Genomic DNA, 18,853 nt, shown 5'->3' with positions numbered 1-18,853 from the left:
TTTAGATGAGTTAGAGGGAGTTTTATAATGGTACAGGAAGATCTACTATTCATATATGCTGTTTTTAAATTTAGCTTATCTTTTTTTTTTCTTTTTTTTTTTGCCTTTTTTTTTCCCCTTAACAGTTTATTATTGATGATATAATTTAGAGATTTTTGCTTTATTTTTATTTTGCTTTTCTTATAATTTAGCATCTTTGTCCTTTTAACTTTTGCCTTTATTTTATTTTATTTTATTTTATTTTATTTTATTTTTTTTTAGCAAATCGTGTCATTCCGTTGTTATTATCGTTATGTTTTATTGTTACTAGGATTTATTTTATTTGGTGGAATTTATATACATACAAGTATTTTATATAATTATTATTTAATATTATAATAGTTTTTAATTGATATTATTGCTTGTCTTTTGACTAGAAGTTATCCAGGCTCCCAATAATACCACTTGTTAACATCCTTGGTTATATTTCGGCCACAAGGTGTTGATGGGGGTAACTTAAGTTTATTAGTATACGTAAGAATCTAACCTTTAATGGATTATGAATGCATTTAAAGCCAAAATTATTATTTTAATTTTTTTTTTATTTTTTTTTTCTTTTTTGAAACCTCGTTTGATAATCTCTGCCATAAACATCCTATTAACAAGGATAAATAACACACTCAATTTTTTAATTAACAAATGCCTAATGAATATATGAACAATAACGTTACTGATGATAGTGAAGATTTAAGCTCCAGTGGTAGAAGGCTTATGGTCCCATATCCCCAAAGAGATGTAGATAATTTTACCTTGAAAGATAATTATGTTCCCCTTAGTATAGCGCAAAAAAGAATACCACCTGCACCCCCAATATCAAAACCTTCCCTTCCAGAACCATACGTTGCATTTCAAGGAACCGTCACCTCTTCAATGATTTATCAAAATGGTAATATAAAAGAGCATTATCGTGAACACATTAAGAATAATAAGAATAATAAGAATAATAATTTTTTGGTACAACATGAATTACAGCGACAGAAGAGAGACACATTTGAGGTTAAACGACCAGAATTGCATGTTGTTGATGTGAATAATATTAATAGCGACGAAAATAATGGTAGCACCAAAAAAAATATTAATAAAACGTACAAAGGTGCTAAGAAACTTGACCCACCTAGAAAAATGACCGTTCCTAGCAATATTAATATCATTAAAGAAAACAAATTAAGTGCAAAAGACCTAGACAAAAATGGTAAAAGAAAAGAAACGGAAAGATCTTCTCCTTCTTCGTCGAATGAAACTTCAAATAAAGTTTCCTCTGATAACCCTGATAAAAATGCAAATGATTTAGAAACATGTAAAAGCGCAAATCTTTATATTGAACAACGTCAATTATTGAATGACGCGGATGGAAACAAGATATTTGCTAGATACAACACTTTTGAAGCATATTTTATCAAGTTATCTCTTAGAATTAATGTTTTGATTGATAAATGGTTTCCTACATTATCAACACATTCCAAGTTAATCAAATTTGTTCTTTTAATATTTATTATTTTCCAAATAAATAGAATATTGGAACACTTGGGCGATATAGTTCGATCTTTTTGTGTTAATATTCGTACGAATGAGCATAACAACAACATCGTTACTGGAATTAGAAATAGTGAGAATAAGTAGTACTGGGTCTTACTGCACTGCTTGTCGAGAATAGACATAAAAAAAGAAAATAATATCTTGTCGTTATTCTTTTTTAGACTGCATTAAATTATTTCTCATTGGGAGACAAGCATGTGGTTTTTGAAGGTTATTTATTTATTGAAGACGTGTCTAACATTTTTGGTTTTTCGCGGAGAAAAAAAAAATATATATATATATATATAATTTAGTTCATCTTTTCTTTTTATTTTATTTTATTTTATTTTTTTTTTTTTTTTTTTTTTTTTTATTTTTTTTTTTTTTTGGTTTTGCTTTTTAAATGTCGAGAAACAGTAAGAATAATAATAATAAAAGGATACAAAAAACTTGTATATTTAGTTGTTTTATTCTTGTCAACACTTTTACTTTTCTCCATTCAGAAGACATAACTTTATACTTCAAAATCAAAAATAAAAAAAAAAAAAAAAAAAGAAAAAAGACCAGCTAACTAAAAATAACAAATATGCGTCAAAAGAGAGCTAAAGCCTACAAAAAGCAAATGCTAGTTTATAGCCACGCTTTCAAATTTAGAGAACCGTACCAAATTTTAATTGATAATGAAATCATATTAGACACTTGTCAAACATCCTTTGACTTAATAAAAGGTTTAAAAAAAACTTTAAATGCCGAAAAAATTAAGCCAATGATTACACAATGTTGTATCCAAGCATTGTATGAAGCAGCTGATCAGACAGTTATTGATAAAGCCAAAAGTTTTGAAAGACGTCGTTGTAATCACTCCATTAAGGCTCCAGAAAGTCCTAAAGATTGTATACTCAGTGTTGTTAATGTAGATAACAAAAATAAGCACAGATATGTTGTATGCTCCCAAAATGTCGAGTTAAGAAGAAAATTGAGAAAGATTCCTGGGGTTCCTATTATTCATATGAATAGGAGTGTTATGGTCATGGAACCATTAAGTGATGCTAGTAATAGGTTCAATGTTCAGCAAGAAGAAAAAAAATTGACTTCTGGCTTAAATGATTCTAAAAATGCTGGACTAAACTTTCAAAGCGATCATAATAACATCGATGATAAAGAAAACATTTTGAAGAGGAAAAGAAATGGACGTAAAGGTCCAAATCCATTAAGCGTTAAAAAAAAACAAAAAAAGGCTATTTCGAATGACATAACTACTGAAAATAAAGATAAAGTTATAGAAACCATTCCAAAGGAAAGCGAGAGTTCTACAAATGAAAATACAACTGATGAACCCGTAAAGAAAAAGAGAAAGAGAAAACACCATAAAAAGAGAAATAACATTGCGGATACAGAGGCAAAAAGCATCAACACTGTTTTGTCTAATTCCACCACTTTGGATGATGAAAATGGTGTCAGTCCCAATGTTACTGAGAACGATAAAAAAGAAAGGAGTTGAGAATAGTGGACTGGTATTTTATGTACCCTGGCAATAACTGTGTAGAATATAAACGGGGGGGGGGAAATGCTTCTAACTATTAAACTAATGCATTTTTTATTTTGTTTTTAAATATATATGATCATCTATGGTGATGTTACGTTTTTATTTTATAGCTTGAATCGAGACCATTGGATTTTTATATTATTTCTGTATAACAGATGGATATATAGACATACGATTTTTTTAATTAATTGATTGAAAAGCAACATAAATAAAACAAGATTACAAAAGCTTGCTGTGAGAATTTTGCCATATGTAAAAAAAGGCAATATATTTTCACACATTTCTTGTAAGTTTTATTTCGTAATTGTTATTCAATTTGTGGTTTGGTTTTAATGATGGGGCCAATTTTTTTTTTGTTTTTTTTTTTGTACGGAAATAAAGAGAGATTTCATCAAAAAAAGGAAAAGAAAAAACGCGTTAAGCCAATGTTCATTTATTTATATTTTTTTATTTTATTTTATTTTATTTTATTTTATTTTTTTTTTTTTTCCTTCGTTTTTTATAGCTTGGATCTTTTATGTGTATCAATTATCTGTTTACTAGTTATTTGTTTACTGGTTTGTCTATCTTATAATATCATTTAAAAGAAATATATTGTAATAATGCTAGAAATACTTTTACGGTAAATCTTTTTCTAATTTTACAGAGAAAACAGCCTCCAGCAAGAGTTTAAAACAAAAGCAAAAACAAAAATAAAAAGGTGCTAATATATATATATAGATAAATCCAGGTCTGTATAGTACCATATACAACCATGAGTATTAAACAAATTGATACCAATATCAATAGCAATAAAAACGAAGAAGAATTAAATATACTTGTAGCTGTGAGATGCAGAAGTAGGAATAAACGTGAGGTTGAGGCTAAAAGTCCAGTTGTAGTGACCGTACCTGATATAATGGGAAAGAATGAAGTAATAATTAATACATCTGGCGATATTGGAATAGCGGCACAACTCACCTCCAAAAAATACCTTGTAGATAAAGTATTTGGACCAAGTGCAGATCAAAACCTTATTTTCCAAGAAATTGCAAATCCACTTTTTACAGAGTTTGTCAAAGGCTACAACTGTACTGTACTAGTATATGGTATGACATCTACTGGGAAAACATATACTATGACGGGGGATGAAAACTTGCGTAATGGAGAGCTAGTTGATGAAGCTGGAATTATACCTAGGATATTGTTCAAGCTTTTTGACCATTTAAAATCTGACCAGCAAAACTCAGATTTCATAGTAAAGTGTTCTTTCATCGAGCTATACAATGAAGAATTGAAAGATTTGTTAGCGTATCCAATATCAACGACTATATCGGACAGCAATGTTAAGAAACTAAAAATTTTTGATTCAAATCCTAAAAATAGTAGGAATCATACCTATAAAGCCAAAAGATATGTTCATAATACTGATGCTGCTAATAACACAATGAAGAGAAAAAGTTTTACTAGAAGCACACCTTCGATCTCGAACAGCAGACGATCTAGTCTTAGCCGTATCAGCAGTCGAAACAGTTCATCTTTATCATTTCAAGACAATAATGCCACGACTAATGGTACCAGAGAAAGAAACAATGACACTGGCATTTACATACAAAATTTACAAGAATTTGAAATAAGCTCGGCGCAGCAAGGAATCAGGTTATTACAAAGAGGTTTAAAATTAAGACAAGTAGCATCCACCAAAATGAACGATTTTTCAAGTAGATCTCACACTATATTTACGATACTGTTGTACAAAAAAACGAATGATCGCGATGAGATGTACAGGATTTCAAAAATGAATTTAGTAGATTTAGCAGGCTCAGAAAACATTAATAAATCGGGAGCACAAAACCAGAGAATTAAAGAAGCTGGTTCGATAAATCAAAGTCTATTAACGTTAGGAAGAGTAATAAATTCATTGGCTGACAAAAATCCACACGTCCCCTTTAGAGAATCGAAGCTAACACGATTATTGCAAGACTCTCTAGGTGGGAATACCAAAACTGCATTGATAGCCACGATATCACCAGCCCAGATGAATTTTGATGAAACAAGTAGTACCTTAGAATATGCAACCAAGGCCAAAAACATTAAAAATAAACCGGAAATGGGTGAACTTCTTTTAAAAGACATACTAGTAAAAAATTTAGCTACCGAACTCTCCAAGCTCAAGGCAGATTTGTATAACACTAAAAATAAAGAGGGGATTTATTTAGAGTCGGAAAATTATGATGAATTGATGAGGGATTATGAAAATTCTAAAACAGAAGTCATAGAAGCTAAGAGGTTGATAAAATATTTGAAGTCTCAGAATGAGGAATATTTAAAAGAGAAGCAAAAGTTTATAGGAAAACTTGAGCTTCAAAAAAAAAAAATTTTGGAATTAAATACAGTGATTGATTACATATATGAAAAAATGGACAAACAACATAAAAACGAAGAGAATTTGGTAGACCATGCCAAACAATTGGCCGAAGCTATAACTTTGATGCAGGATACTGTTAATTATTACAATGAAGACAAGAGAAATTCTAAAAATAGGATTAAAGAAATTTTAGATAATACCCTCTGGGAAATACAAGGTAATATAGATCAGTATTTATCGAGAATACAAGACATACTAGAAACAAACATTGGTACACATGAGGTAGAGGAAGTGATCGTTTCATCTGCTGACCGCCCTCGAAACACAACAACACTAATCGAATCGATAAAAAAAGATGTCATGGAAACATTTCAGAAAATCAAATCTAAAAATGTCCAAGAAATTCAAAATGTGGTAGACACTCAAGTGGATGTTTCAACCAAAGATCTTGATGATATTACTTCTCATATTGAAAATTTAAAGCAGGTGACAGCAAAGCAAATATGTAATATTACTACCGGGTTAAGCGAAATAAGTGAATATTGTAACGAATTCCGTTATATTTTGAATGAAGATCTATTTAACGTGGATTGTGAAGCAGTTATATCACCATTATTATTGACAACCTATACTCATTTAACTGAAGATTCTAATGAATTATTGGCTAGTATGAAGAAATTGATGGAAGATCATTTACAAAACAGCAAAACCATGCTTATGGACTCGTTGAAGCATATAACAACAGATTTAGTTGCCTCTGAAAACAAAGCATTAAATCCAACAAGACTGAAATTAGATGAGACTATAGAAAAAATCAATCATTCTGATTCATTAAATAATAAATTTGAAATCAATTTTAAAAATTCAATAACTTGCATCCAAGAAACACTTCAAAAAAACAAAACTACGAATGCTGAATTTAAAAACTTGGTCAAAATCCAATTAGATAGCTTAGATAAAGAATGTGCAAAATTAAGCGATGCAAAAGAAGGTTCCCGATTTTTTTCTGGTTTAAACGAGTTATCTTCGTCACAAGATATGATGAAATTAGAACTAAAATCGAACTTGGGCCATTACCAATCAATTCGAAAAAATATCAAGGATATGGGTGATAGTTTGGAAAAGTTGATAGAAAATAATGACAACAAAAACAAAGAAAATGAATCAACCCTAGACAAAATACTTAAGCATATAGAGTATAAACAGTTAAAACCGGTTGGTTCCACAGGGAAAACACCATTGAGACCAATGGTTCCCATAGAGAATGGAATATCGCACGCATCTGTTAACCAACCAGGGGAGACTACTATCATAAAAAGACACAATAATACAGCACAAAGCCCTACCATCCTAAGAAAACGGACACATATATTGGATGACGATGTTAAATCTGATATTGTTGAGGAAAGCGAAATGGGTATTCTAAACAAAAGGAATAAAGTTATAGAGTGAAAAAAAAAAAAAAAAAATGTATAACAATTATTATAATTTAGCTATTTACTAAACTATAAGTTGAAATATCGTGAAGCAAGTTTTCTACTTCTTCTCTATCTTTTTGTAATACTGTACAAATACGATCCATAGAATCTGCATTACGAAGACATTTTATTAATATTTCTATGTCCTTAGAATCCCTCTCCTTTGTCTCTGTGTTGATCGATCCTTCTCCTGCGTCACTGTCGTTAGAAATAGTGTCAAACAGAACTTTGTTTCTTCTAGATACCTTTTGTGATCGCTCTCTAGAAATTGCAGAGGAACTTGGATCACTATTACTTCTGGTGCTATGAAGAATGGAGAGTGGGTTTGTAATTCGTCTTTCATTTTCCAAATTTTGCTTTTTGCTATTCAGTTTCTGGTAAACCTCTTTTAATATCTCGTCGGCAATGTTTTCGGGTCTTAACTCTGCTGTCAATTTACTATTAATAGATCCAGAATTTTGTTTTTTTAAAGTAGAAAAAGTTTCCATATCTGGCTTAATGTCGGCTGTTGAAAATAGTTTTTTTTCCTTATTTTTCTTATTTTTCATGAATTTTTTAAAATCTTCGGAATTAATATTAATCACATTAAACAATTCAACACTGTTTTTTAAAAGCGGATACGAATAGCATCTGTAAATTAGTCCTCTTGTAATGCCAAATACTATAAATCTCCTGATATCAATATTATTTGATTTTAGTGTCTGTATATTTTCTCTATACCAATCTTTTAAAAGTTTCCCCTGAGATAGAGATCTGTATAAATCAAATATGCATGATTTTGTTGGCAACAAAATTGTGTTGTTGGAATCATCTCTTGTAACGCTAAAGTCTAACGAGTTTCTGTTTTTGGAGAAGGTTGATGACAAAGAGGAGGTAGAAAGCTTATTGTCAAAATTCGAGGAACTAGAAGATATTGATGGCAATCTTTTTTTAGTGTTGCTATTTATTGTACTGCTTGAATGGAGAGTCCTCATTGTTGGCTTTTGCTGACTAAAACTAGATTTTTTGTTGAAATCTAACGACAAAAATTCGGTGTTTCTTGTTATAATATACTTTTGACACTCATTTGCTAATAAAGGGTTGGTTAAAAATTTGGAAATATCAGATGTTGGCGCATATATATTGCTAAACTGAAATATATCAAGGATCAAAACACAATTGTAATAAATCAAATGATTAACACACTCTATAACTAAATTCACATCACTATCGCTTATTTTTGCTATTTTCGCTATGCTGTTGACCCCATTTATATATGGGACAATTTTTAGCATGGTTGGGTCCCAGTTCGCATCGATTAGTTTGGTTAAGTTTACAGTTGTTATAGGAACATCTTCTACAGATACTGAGGCAGTAGGTGGTGCTAATAATGGAAACAACTTTATATCGATCGAGTTACCTGGATCGATTGGAATCAAACATTCTGAATAGTTATTCAAATCCTGATAAAGCTTAGTTAAAAAGTCTGGTATACATAATTGAGGCGATCCTCCCAAAATTTCATTTATGATATCATTATATTTTTCATTAGTAGTATTACTACAGACATCTGGTGATGATTTATCTTGTGTATTGATATCGTCTAGCCCTTTGATTTTATTGGATTTTACCTGAAAATAAACAGGATCCATCTCGGCCTTTGAGAGAATTTGGGACTGTTCCTCCAAAACACTAAACATTTTGCCCAATCTTTCAATGGACGGTTCGTAAGGAGTTGTTGCGCAATCATATGGAAACACGTAAACAAAATTAAAATTAAACGAATTTCTAGCATAATAAGGAGCTTTTACATTCACAGGATAGCCTACAATCCTGTAATTCCCGTATTTGAATGTCAATAATTTGTTGCATAACTGCGGCTTGGGAATAACATAGTTTTTTATAGTGTTAAAGTTTACATTTGCTTTGCTCAGGTTAGATTCTGGAAATTGAAAACTGATTTTTGTTCCTTCCATGGGATGAAAAACTGCGTAAAAAACAGTATGTATAGGTTGGATATCATCAAATTTTAAGCTCATGCTTAGTTTCTTTAAGCCTTTTAAATTGGAAATGTGTAACAAACAATGATAGGAAAGGGGGGGGGTAGAAACAAAAACAGATTACAATTAGCTCATCATTGGAAGTAGTTAATAGTGACAAGGTTAAAGGACACAGGTGAGTGGACTGAAAATATTACAGCAGGAGAGAAGATAAAAAAAAAATAAAATAAAAAAAAAATAAAAAAAGCTGACAATAAAAAGTCCATCTGTGTGCAATAGTACGGGAAAGGATATTAATAATAAGTCACATTTTTTACATAGGATAAAAAAGAAAAAAAAGAAGATTAAATTTTATCCAGTTCCACTTAAGATAATTTAGATACAAAACATAGATAAAATAGTAATAAAAATGTCAGAAATAATAATACAAGTTTTTTCTCAATTTATATACGTAAATTATCAACACTCTTAACCAAAGTTGGAATTTCTTCCTCTTCTTCTTCTTGAAGTTCCACAGCCTGTTCATCCAAAGTATCAGATTCAATTATATTACCCAAACGATCATATTTTAACTCCTTTGTTGGATTGGCAACAATATTGCCTAATGAATCAAATTCAAGGTTGGCGGTGTTATAATTTATATCGTCGCTATTTTCTAATAAATCGTGATCTTCTGTATGGTTTGGTTTTCTATTGACATTCCCTGTTGACCAGAGATCTTCATTTCTTAATTGATTTTTACGCTCTTCATGTTCCCTTTCTATTAGAGCTAACCACTCTTCTTCTGCCTTTTTCACAGAGTCCGAATCCGTACAACGTTGATAGATTTCAAGTAATTCTCTATTTAACTCCAAAAAACCTAACCCCCAGGAAAAATTAGATAACAATTGCTCAGCCAAATCAGTTCGTCCGACAATAGCAAAACAAGCGGCCAAAGCCTCAACACAATTCAACCTCCAAGGTCTTCCATAGTTGACTTGGTTTGCAGCAACCAAATAAGGTAACAATCTTTCGTGTTTGCCACCTATTCTTTCAAATGGAACTTCCTCTAGACGAGCCCAAGAACATTCCACCACTGCAGCCCCATTTTCCTCTACTATTGATTTATCTGCCGGACAAACCACTGATTTACCTGACGGTGATACAACAATGCCTTGAAATTTTTGGCCAACTTTTAACGATTTTATTAGCCCTAATCTTTCTAATTTTTTCCCACTGCATCTTTTAGGATCACAATGATCGAAATCCCACATGGCTAGTTTAACGGGAAATTTAGAAATGGAAGAACCACCAGTATGTCTCATTTCCATTCTCTTATGATTATGTCTTATACTATGGCCATTTGATCCACGTGAGGATCTTGGTTTATCATCATGGTTTTTATTTTTGCCTTTGCCCATGGTTTATTTGGTTCTGATTGATTTTTCTTTTTTTTTTTTTTTTTTTAAAAAAACTTGATCTAAAACTTCGACTAAAACTTCGACTAAAACTCCAACTAAAACTTCAACTAAAACTTCAACTAAAACTTTACACGCAAGAATGAAAAAAAAAAAAAAAAAAAAAAAAAAAAGTATAAACGAAAAACGAATTTTTTTTTTTTTTTTTTTTTTTTTTTGAATCGATACAAAAAGTTTATATCATGGATATAACATGCTCGTCAGTAGTGATATATCATCACGTGATTATGTTATATATACAATCCCTGCTCCTGTTATAAGCTTAATACCAGAAATTTTTAACATATAAAACTACCTTTTATCTTTTGGTAAGATTAAATATTAAATACTGCAAAGCATAAAAACAAGTTCATTTTAATAATTGATATACGTATACGTTACAGTTACTAATAATATCCTATTCCTACTCTTTAGCACTGTTATAGACCTGCTACTTTAGAGTTACTCAAAAATCGTATATAAATATTAGGTGGTTCGATGTCGAATGATAGATTGCCACAACTTCCAACTTTATTAAATCCACTAATTAATGCACTTTTCAATTGTCCTAATCCCAAAACATCACCTCTATCTAAAATTTTTGAAAAATTGAAATTCCAAAATTTTATACTATTAGTCCCACCATTTGAGCAACTATTAAAGTACGATACACATTCACAAATACCTATAAAACTATGCGAAGAATTCGTCAGTTCCCATATACTGGTAACTTCAGATGATCCAAACAATAATTGGTACAAAACATTGAATAATAAGGAAAGCAACATAAGAATAAGTGATTTTAATATAATACTGAATAACGTCAGGAGGATAAAGATACTTGATGTCCAATATTTCCCGAATTTTAATGATTATTTTTTTGCTGATTCTCACTTTTTATTTTTATTCATAGATATATGTCTAGTAGACAATAATAACATATTGAATTGTTTGTTGCCACAAAATATACAAATCGTAAACAATCCATTAGACTCAGAAGAAGAGGAAACTGAAAATGGGGAAACCCTTAAATTTGAGCGTTTTCTAGCTCTTCACCAGGATGTGACCAATAGTCTCAAATCCAGTTTAGACTTTCAATTGAAAGAACTGAAGCATTCCTACAAAAAACATAGCTTTGATGAAATATCCAAAGCTTTCTCAGGGATAATTGACCAAAGTATAGAGTTTTGTAAAAATAAAAAAGAATTTAAAGATCTTCCTAATTTACAAGAAACAGTCTCAGAATATGTAGAAAAGTGTTGTTACAAACCTATAATAAGTATCATAAAACAGGTAACCAAGAATGATAGGATTTTTTTGTCTGCAATTAGCCAAATATCACTAAATGTTTTATCAACTCCTTTATACTTGGAGAACAACGATAGTGCATTTTCATTAAAAACTGTTATAGATTATGAAAGAAGAATAGACAAAGCTGTTTTACTAATTAAGGAGATTTCAAAAAGAAAGCTTCATAGAGAAAAATGTGAGTTATTGTTAAAAGTACTTAAATGTCTTTCAGCAGATGAATTTTTAGATGCAGACACATTGCTTTCTTTGCTAATTCTATGTTTATGCAGATCTGATAGCCATTCTTTATATGAGCAGTTAATCTATTTACAACATTTTAGTATATATGAGGAAACTGTTTCATTTGGTCCTGCCGCATATGCTATTTCAACTTATGCCGGCGCTTTATCCTTCATAGAGCAGTCTTTGAGAGACGAAGGCGGGATTTTAACTATATGTGAGTGTGTTTATAGTTTTTGGGAAATTGTGAAGGGTGGCCAATTAGACGACTTGAAAATGTTTTTAGATCGAAACAAAGTAATAACAGACGTTGAATTTTTGGTTAAAACAAGGACTTTTAAGGGGGAATCGTTTATTTCTCTTTGTTCACAAAATCTGGAATATGGGGGTGACATTTTTACATGGGTTTATGAAAGCAATCCAGAATTTTTTGCATTGGAAGATATCTTAGAGGATAGAGATAAGGACAATCGTACTCTACTTTTACAAAGTCTAAAATACGAAAATACCAAAATGACAGAAATTATAATGAATTTGTTATGTGAGAACTGCACGAAGATGGAAATGTCTGTTTTTATCAATGCCACAGAAAACTCAACCAACAGGACGTGTGGTCATTATTTTGGATTTGACCTAAACGGCTTGAAAAAAGTTGGCTTGTTACTCGACTGGGATATTAAAGATAATTTGGGATATACTCCATTATTTTCTTTGCTTCGAAGTTATGACCATCCCCAATATGAGATACTTGTAGACATATCACTAAGGCTTTGCATCAGCTCCTATTCACTGAAGCACTTATCTTTTGATTTCTATTATCATGTGGATAAGAAGGGGAACAGCCTTTTACATATTTTGAAAAGCAACTTAAAAGAAGTGCTTCAATTAAAAAACATTGATGTGAATGCGAGAAACTCCTCTGGAATGACTCCATTAATGGTATTTTCCAAATATAATAGGGTTCAAAATATTAGAGATATCGTAACAGATGATCGTGTCATGTTACACGCAAGAGTAGATAGTCCAAAAAAGTATATTGGCATGTCCTGCTTTGATTTTGTGAAATCGCCTGTGATAATGGATATATTGGGTAGAAACATAATACCGTTTAAGGATATGGAGAGAAAGCCTGTCTTTTTATCCCTTAGATTGGAAGGTACCACTTGGGTCTTATCTATGTCTTTAAAGGGAAATAATAGAGAGGTTCTTGTGACCAAGCATAGTCTAAAATGTTTTAAGGCATTTGTCTTTCTCCATAAAAAAAAGTACAAGTATTCTTTTTTGTCACATGATATAATTTTGAACAATATACCTATATCAACGGAAAAAAGTGAAATGCTACTTGGTGACTTTAGAAAACTTCAAATTAACAAGATATTTAGTTACTGGGATAAAATTGTTTTTGGAATATGTTTAAATGACAAGGATTTTCTGGATGGATTGCTATTAAACGATCATCAAATGGTTAAGTACTTAAAACAAAAAGTCAACGAAGTTGATGCTCAAAAGTCCGTAAGGCATGTACCAAGTGCTAAGTACAAATTGATGAACAATGAAGAAGTTCTGAGCATTAAAATGTTTTTAAGATTTGCAATAAATGAATTGCACAATTTAAAAAAAGAGGTATCAATTTTGAAAAAGCTGTTAATTTTCTATCCATTAAAAATGAAAGATATAGTCGAATCAGATTATATCTTATTAAAAAAGATTATGGAACCATTATACGGCAAGATTTTTGATTCTACTTTTGAAACGCTTAAAACCGACATTTTGAAATTACATGATTATCCATTTTCAGAATCCATTCTAGCGGTAAATTTTTTTTATATATGCATTGAAAAATTAATTACTAAAATACAAAAATCAACCACAACCACGATTCAAAGCTGGTTTCTTTTACATGTAGAATATCTAGAAAATGAAAAGCAATATAATCGGTCAAACCCGGACTATAAAAAAAGTGGTGGTCAGGTATGGCCTACGATGGTAGAAGATTACTTAGAGGAAAATAGACAAATGTATAAGAATAAAGCTTATATTAGCCTCAAGAATGCATTTGAAAAGTTACGTACGATTGATACACAGCTACGCAATGAACATGTAAATTTGGCTGAAGAAATTAATAATTTTATGGCATCAAAAAATACTTTTTTGTTTAGCACGGTAATTGTTGACATTAGCAAGAAAATGTTAGTATCTCAAAAGGGAAAGCTCTTAAAGTTGAAGCAAATCAAAGATAGAATTGGAAAGTTATAAGCCTTATCTCTCCTATATTGTCTGTACACTGTGTAAACATACAAATATTTTTTTTTTTTTTTTTTTTTTTCTTTTTTTTTTTTAATAAAAAGTAAAGCTAACTATGGTAAAAAGCGACTCAAACTACACATAACTTACAAAAAATAAAAATAAAAATAAATAAAAGGATTACTTCTTTCCGCCACCAAACATCTTACCAGCCATATCTTTTAATGCTGGATCATTCATTAGGTCACCCATGCTTGGCATACCGCCACCTGAAGAGAATTTTTCTGCCATTTGTTTAATAGCTGGATTATTCATCATGTCTTGCAAGGCACCTGGGTTCTTCATCATTTGCTCAGCAGCTTGCATAACTTGCGGATTATTCAATAACCCAGACAACCCGCCGCCTAATAAACTGGACATATCTGGCAAACCACCAGCACCTGTGCCAGCGGTAGAAGCACCAGCAGATTCTTGAGTGTCATTAATGTCTTTGGAAATAGCTACGTCACCTTGCAAAGAACTTTCAACTTTCTTTTTGGCAGTTTCGTAATCTCTCTTCATAACATCTGTGGCTTTGTCACCCTCCAAATCTAGAACTTTTTTGTAGGCCTCCACAGCTTCTTCCGGTTTATTTAAAGCATACTGAGCAAACCCTAATCTGGAGTAACCCTTAGAGTAGCTTGGGTCAAGCTGTATAGCAGTCTTAGCATCATTTACAGCGTTATCGTATTCTTTCAAAGAAGAATAAGCGGCAGCTCTATTTGCATAATAGATTGGATTAGTGGCTAATGTATCAATAGCTTCAGTATACTTTTGGACGGCTAATTTAAAATCTCTAGCAGCCATAGCCTTGTTACCTTCTAATTTCAGAGTTTCAGCTTTGGCTTTGGTTTCCAATTCTTCTTCCTCATCAATGTTAATGTCAACAGTTCCATCAACAACAGGGGCAGCAGAGGCGGGGGCAACAGGGATAACGGCAGGTTTTTGTCCGATTAGCTCAGCTAATGAACGGCCATCGAACTTGTTTTTAATAATAGAACTGACATCATCCCTCTCTATTTCAAAAGACTCGGAAATACAATCAATTGCAACGTTTAAAGAGTCGATGCTATCTTCGCTTACTTGTTTCTTGCCAGTTACAGCGGTTAAAAAGTCGATAATTAATGCGGCAATGGCCTTGTTTTCAGCAGACATCCTTTTCTGGCAACTACGTTATATATGTTTTTATATCTTGTTCTGTTTGTTTCTGTAACAACATAAAAGTAATGAAAAAAAAAAAAAAAAAAAATGAAATTAGTAGGAGGTAAGGTATTTTTATACATTTTGCCCGCGTTATATTTGAAAAACCCGCCTTTAAACGATAAACAAGGGTCAGCGTTAAGATTGCTAGGGCATAAGTTTATTATTTTCCCCTCCGTCCCCGTCTCCGCCTTCGCCTTCGCCTCCAATTAAATAAATAATTCTATTCTCTTCCATTATGTTCCAAAGAATAATCACCAAAGCAGCGCTTGATAATTTTAATTTCAACCAATTGAAAATTTGAGAGAGAAAAAAAGTGATGAAAAAAAAAAGAAAAAATTGAAACTTCCCCGCCAGGAGTCGAACCTGGAATCTTCTGGTTTCAGAAGTGACTATATTCGTAGCCAGACGCCGTGACCATTGGGCCACGAGGAACAGTTTCTGGCCTTTTTCTACTACTTGCAGAATATAATTTAACAAACCATTAATAACCTAACCTAATATTCTGTCGTTTTTCCAATATATATTTTAACCTACCAATTAACTCTTAAGTAAATCATTTCTTTACATACCATTTTTTTTTTTTTTCTATTTTTATTTTTATTTTTATTTTAATCTCTGTTCTGATGTTAGCAGAGCATTCCAAATTCGTTATTAACATATCCTTTATCAACTGGCTATTCCTTTATTCCGCACGAACTGTGAAGAACATTATTTTACTTCATAACAGTTTCATTTCAAGGATCTGCTGTACTCCTTATAAAGTTTGTATAAAATGTCGTATTATTGATTTATTGATAATACCAGCATGTCACGAAAGGGATTACGCAAAAGACAGATAAAAAACTTAAAAAATAAATCATATATAAGATGATCCATTTTAGAGCTAGCGCCATTGAATCATGTAAAATTAAATATTTTATTACTTAGAATCAGTAGTTAGAAATATATAAAGAAAAAGTGAGTCGCATAGCTTATATTATCTTAGGCTGATGACACTTTCCCTCTACAATAATAACATGTTTGTTTTCGCATCAATTCCGCTATTACAGTAAAATGACTTTTTTTTTTTTTTTTTTTTTTTTTTTTTGTGTCAGTCTTGTACTGTCAGGAAAGGAAAGAAATATATATTAACTATTACTGAGATAGAACTAAGCTTGATTCTAGTAATAGAATAGGCCCAAAATGACTCATATACACAATAAATAAATAAATAATGCCATTACTTATCTTAATCTTGAATCAAAATTTAACTCCAGTTCTTTTTTGAAAAAAAAAAAAAGAATAAGAAAAAGAAAAAGAAAAAGAATAATAAGAAAAAAAAAAAAAAAAAAAAAAAAAAAAGGGTGGATACCAAATTTAATGTCAGCAAGAGAAAGCAATTTTGTTAGAAACAGTAGCAAGAATATTACTAATAACAATGCTACTGCTAACGATGATAGTGATAATAACAACAATAATAGCACCACGAATGCTAATTACTCTAAAAAATTAACCCGTTCAATTTCCACTATAATTCCAAACGAGGTTTTACTGACTTCTCTGGTGAAAATAAGCAAACCTCAAAGTTCAACTTCAATTGGTTCATTCCTAGACGTATACAATAAAAATGAGGAATCTAATTCAAGTAATGATTCAGTTTTGTCTCAAACCCCTTTGATTAAGGAAAAAAAATTAGTATACCCTGCCTTAGATAATTCAAACGCTAAAACTGAAAGATTAAATAGATTTAAACGACTTACTCCCTCAGCTGTTACCCTTAGAACATCCGTTCCTAGAAGAATAAATTTGATTACCAAGAGTACAAGTAGCAGCGAATTATTAAGCGGTCAAATCGCCAACTTTCAATCAACACAAGCAGAGCCGAATATTAGTTATGACACCTGCAAACCTGCAACTAATCCTAAAAAGTATAGTAAAGAGAACGCCGTGTTTTATAAACCTCCCTCTAAAAGTGGCAACAACAGCTCTTCATCATCTTTTTACGAAGCAATAAGCAAGGAAAATACGGCAGAACATCGCAACTCAAATATTGACGTTTCTGTAGACAAGTATGATAACCAGAAAACACTTTCAAATTGCAAAACACACAACATTGAGGCTGGAGATAGGCATACTCTTTCCGTTATGAATTCGAATCCAAACCATGATGGGAATCATAAAACTCATAATGATTTATCAGCAGCCAAAAAAAAAACGTTTTTTAAAAAGTACAAACTGGCAATATTAGCTTGGGTTTTGATTTTGGTAATTTTAATTATGATCTGTGTTTTCATTCCCATTCTAGTTATACTATCACGCGGGACACGTAGTTCAGTATTGAAATATTTTGAAAACTCATCTGACTCTGCTAAAAAAAGATTGCTAGATGAAATAACGTCACAATTTTATGACCAAACTCCTTTGGACAATGGTAGTGAACTTTGGATGAAAAAGCAGCTAAGTTCCCCTTATGCATTAGCTACGTCTACGGAAACATCTATTCCATATAGTAACAAAAACCATTATCTCGACTACGCCGCAAACAAAAATATCACGCCCTATGATGTTAGCATCTTGCGAAGTCTCCCGCTTCAATATCAGTATGATTCGGAAGTTCTAAGCATATTGACCAAGCAGCAGCTAAGACAGACTTTTGATGGAATAAATTATTCCCCGGCAGGGGTCATGTACCCATTGTGTGGTATAAATGAAAGGGATGTACTACTAGATGTGTTGCTTTTATCAAGAGTGACAACAAAGATCAGAACATATGGGCTCCAATGCAACCAGGTACAATTAATTTTGAATGCTATTGAACAGCTCAACTTAAACATGACAGTATCTTTGGGAGTATGGGTCGGCAAAAATAAGAAACAAAATTTAAGACAATTGGCCGAATTGAAAAAGATCCTAAAAGCCTATGACCGTTCCTTATTTGAAAATATTATTGTAGGCAATGAGGTGTTATTCAGAAACGATTTAAAAGTGAGTGAATTAATCGGTCTAATTGTAAGCGTCAAGCAAGATATTACCGAAAATTTGAAAATAACAGATTTACCGGTGGGTACTGCCGATATACCAGACTTGGTCACAAGAGAGCTTTTAGACAATGTTGATTTTTTTGGTGCCAACATACAGCCCTTTTTTACAGGCCAAATGGTGCAAACAGCTTCGGACTGGGTTTTCGAATCGCTTGAAAGTACTTTAAATTCACTAACAGTTTCCAGTAAACCAAAGATTGTTATTTCCGAAGTGGGATGGCCGTATGATGGGGGTTCTTATAATGAATCAATTGCAAAGCCTGCGCATTTCGAAAAATTCTTGAAGGACTGGGTATGTAAATCTAAGAACTATTCCTATCAATGGTACTATTTTGAGGCATTTGATGAGCCTTGGAAAAGAATATACTATAATGAAAATAATACTTGGGAAACCGAATGGGGTATCTTTGATATCAAGAGAAATTTAAAAAAAGGGGTAGAGTTACCTATTTGTAATCAAACATATATTGTATAATT

General features: G+C 31.6%; 8 protein-coding genes and 1 non-coding gene across 9 annotated transcripts; 5 read left to right on the top strand and 4 right to left on the bottom strand.

Annotated features, from left to right (window-relative positions):
• Positions 1 to 678: 678 nt before the first annotated feature.
• SCDLUD_000950 (uncharacterized protein) lies at positions 679 to 1,659 on the top strand (the record flags this gene model as incomplete). The annotated part of the gene is made up of 1 exon (XM_046076813.1): positions 679 to 1,659. One exon carries the CDS (start codon positions 679 to 681, stop codon positions 1,657 to 1,659), a length of 981 nt encoding a protein of 326 aa, XP_045937252.1.
• A 481-nt stretch (positions 1,660 to 2,140) lies between these two features.
• Positions 2,141 to 3,055, top strand: UTP23 (rRNA-binding ribosome biosynthesis protein UTP23; the record flags this gene model as incomplete). The annotated part of the gene is made up of 1 exon (XM_046079939.1): positions 2,141 to 3,055. The coding sequence occupies one exon, from the start codon at positions 2,141 to 2,143 to the stop codon at positions 3,053 to 3,055; it is 915 nt and encodes a 304-aa protein (XP_045937251.1).
• A 799-nt stretch (positions 3,056 to 3,854) lies between these two features.
• On the top strand, positions 3,855 to 6,899 carry CIN8 (kinesin motor protein CIN8; the record flags this gene model as incomplete). The annotated part of the gene is made up of 1 exon (XM_046079938.1): positions 3,855 to 6,899. The coding sequence occupies one exon, from the start codon at positions 3,855 to 3,857 to the stop codon at positions 6,897 to 6,899; it is 3,045 nt and encodes a 1,014-aa protein (XP_045937250.1).
• Positions 6,900 to 6,936: 37 nt separating this feature from the next.
• NPR2 (nitrogen permease regulating protein NPR2) lies at positions 6,937 to 8,943 on the bottom strand (the record flags this gene model as incomplete). Its single annotated transcript, XM_046081452.1, has 1 exon — positions 6,937 to 8,943. One exon carries the CDS (start codon positions 8,941 to 8,943, stop codon positions 6,937 to 6,939), a length of 2,007 nt encoding a protein of 668 aa, XP_045937249.1.
• Positions 8,944 to 9,347: 404 nt separating this feature from the next.
• TSR3 (ribosome biogenesis protein TSR3) lies at positions 9,348 to 10,304 on the bottom strand (the record flags this gene model as incomplete). The annotated part of the gene is made up of 1 exon (XM_046079937.1): positions 9,348 to 10,304. The coding sequence occupies one exon, from the start codon at positions 10,302 to 10,304 to the stop codon at positions 9,348 to 9,350; it is 957 nt and encodes a 318-aa protein (XP_045937248.1).
• Positions 10,305 to 10,838: 534 nt separating this feature from the next.
• Positions 10,839 to 14,126, top strand: SCDLUD_000945 (uncharacterized protein; the record flags this gene model as incomplete). The annotated part of the gene is made up of 1 exon (XM_046079936.1): positions 10,839 to 14,126. The coding sequence occupies one exon, from the start codon at positions 10,839 to 10,841 to the stop codon at positions 14,124 to 14,126; it is 3,288 nt and encodes a 1,095-aa protein (XP_045937247.1).
• Positions 14,127 to 14,294: 168 nt separating this feature from the next.
• On the bottom strand, positions 14,295 to 15,308 carry SGT2 (Sgt2p; the record flags this gene model as incomplete). The annotated part of the gene is made up of 1 exon (XM_046079935.1): positions 14,295 to 15,308. The coding sequence occupies one exon, from the start codon at positions 15,306 to 15,308 to the stop codon at positions 14,295 to 14,297; it is 1,014 nt and encodes a 337-aa protein (XP_045937246.1).
• A 390-nt stretch (positions 15,309 to 15,698) lies between these two features.
• SCDLUD_000943 lies at positions 15,699 to 15,788 on the bottom strand. Its single transcript is given in 2 exon segments — positions 15,699 to 15,735; positions 15,751 to 15,788. It is a non-coding gene; the product is annotated as a tRNA-Arg (tRNA).
• Positions 15,789 to 16,715: 927 nt separating this feature from the next.
• On the top strand, positions 16,716 to 18,851 carry SCDLUD_000942 (uncharacterized protein; the record flags this gene model as incomplete). Its single annotated transcript, XM_046079934.1, has 1 exon — positions 16,716 to 18,851. The coding sequence occupies one exon, from the start codon at positions 16,716 to 16,718 to the stop codon at positions 18,849 to 18,851; it is 2,136 nt and encodes a 711-aa protein (XP_045937245.1).
• Between the last annotated feature and the right edge of the window lie 2 nt (positions 18,852 to 18,853).

Source organism: Saccharomycodes ludwigii, chromosome I (genome assembly GCF_020623625.1).
Source record: "Saccharomycodes ludwigii strain NBRC 1722 chromosome I, whole genome shotgun sequence".
In the NCBI taxonomy this organism is placed as follows: domain Eukaryota; kingdom Fungi; phylum Ascomycota; class Saccharomycetes; order Saccharomycodales; family Saccharomycodaceae; genus Saccharomycodes; species Saccharomycodes ludwigii.
Note: the sequence above shows the minus strand (reverse complement) of the source record. Positions and strands in the feature narration are given on the sequence as shown.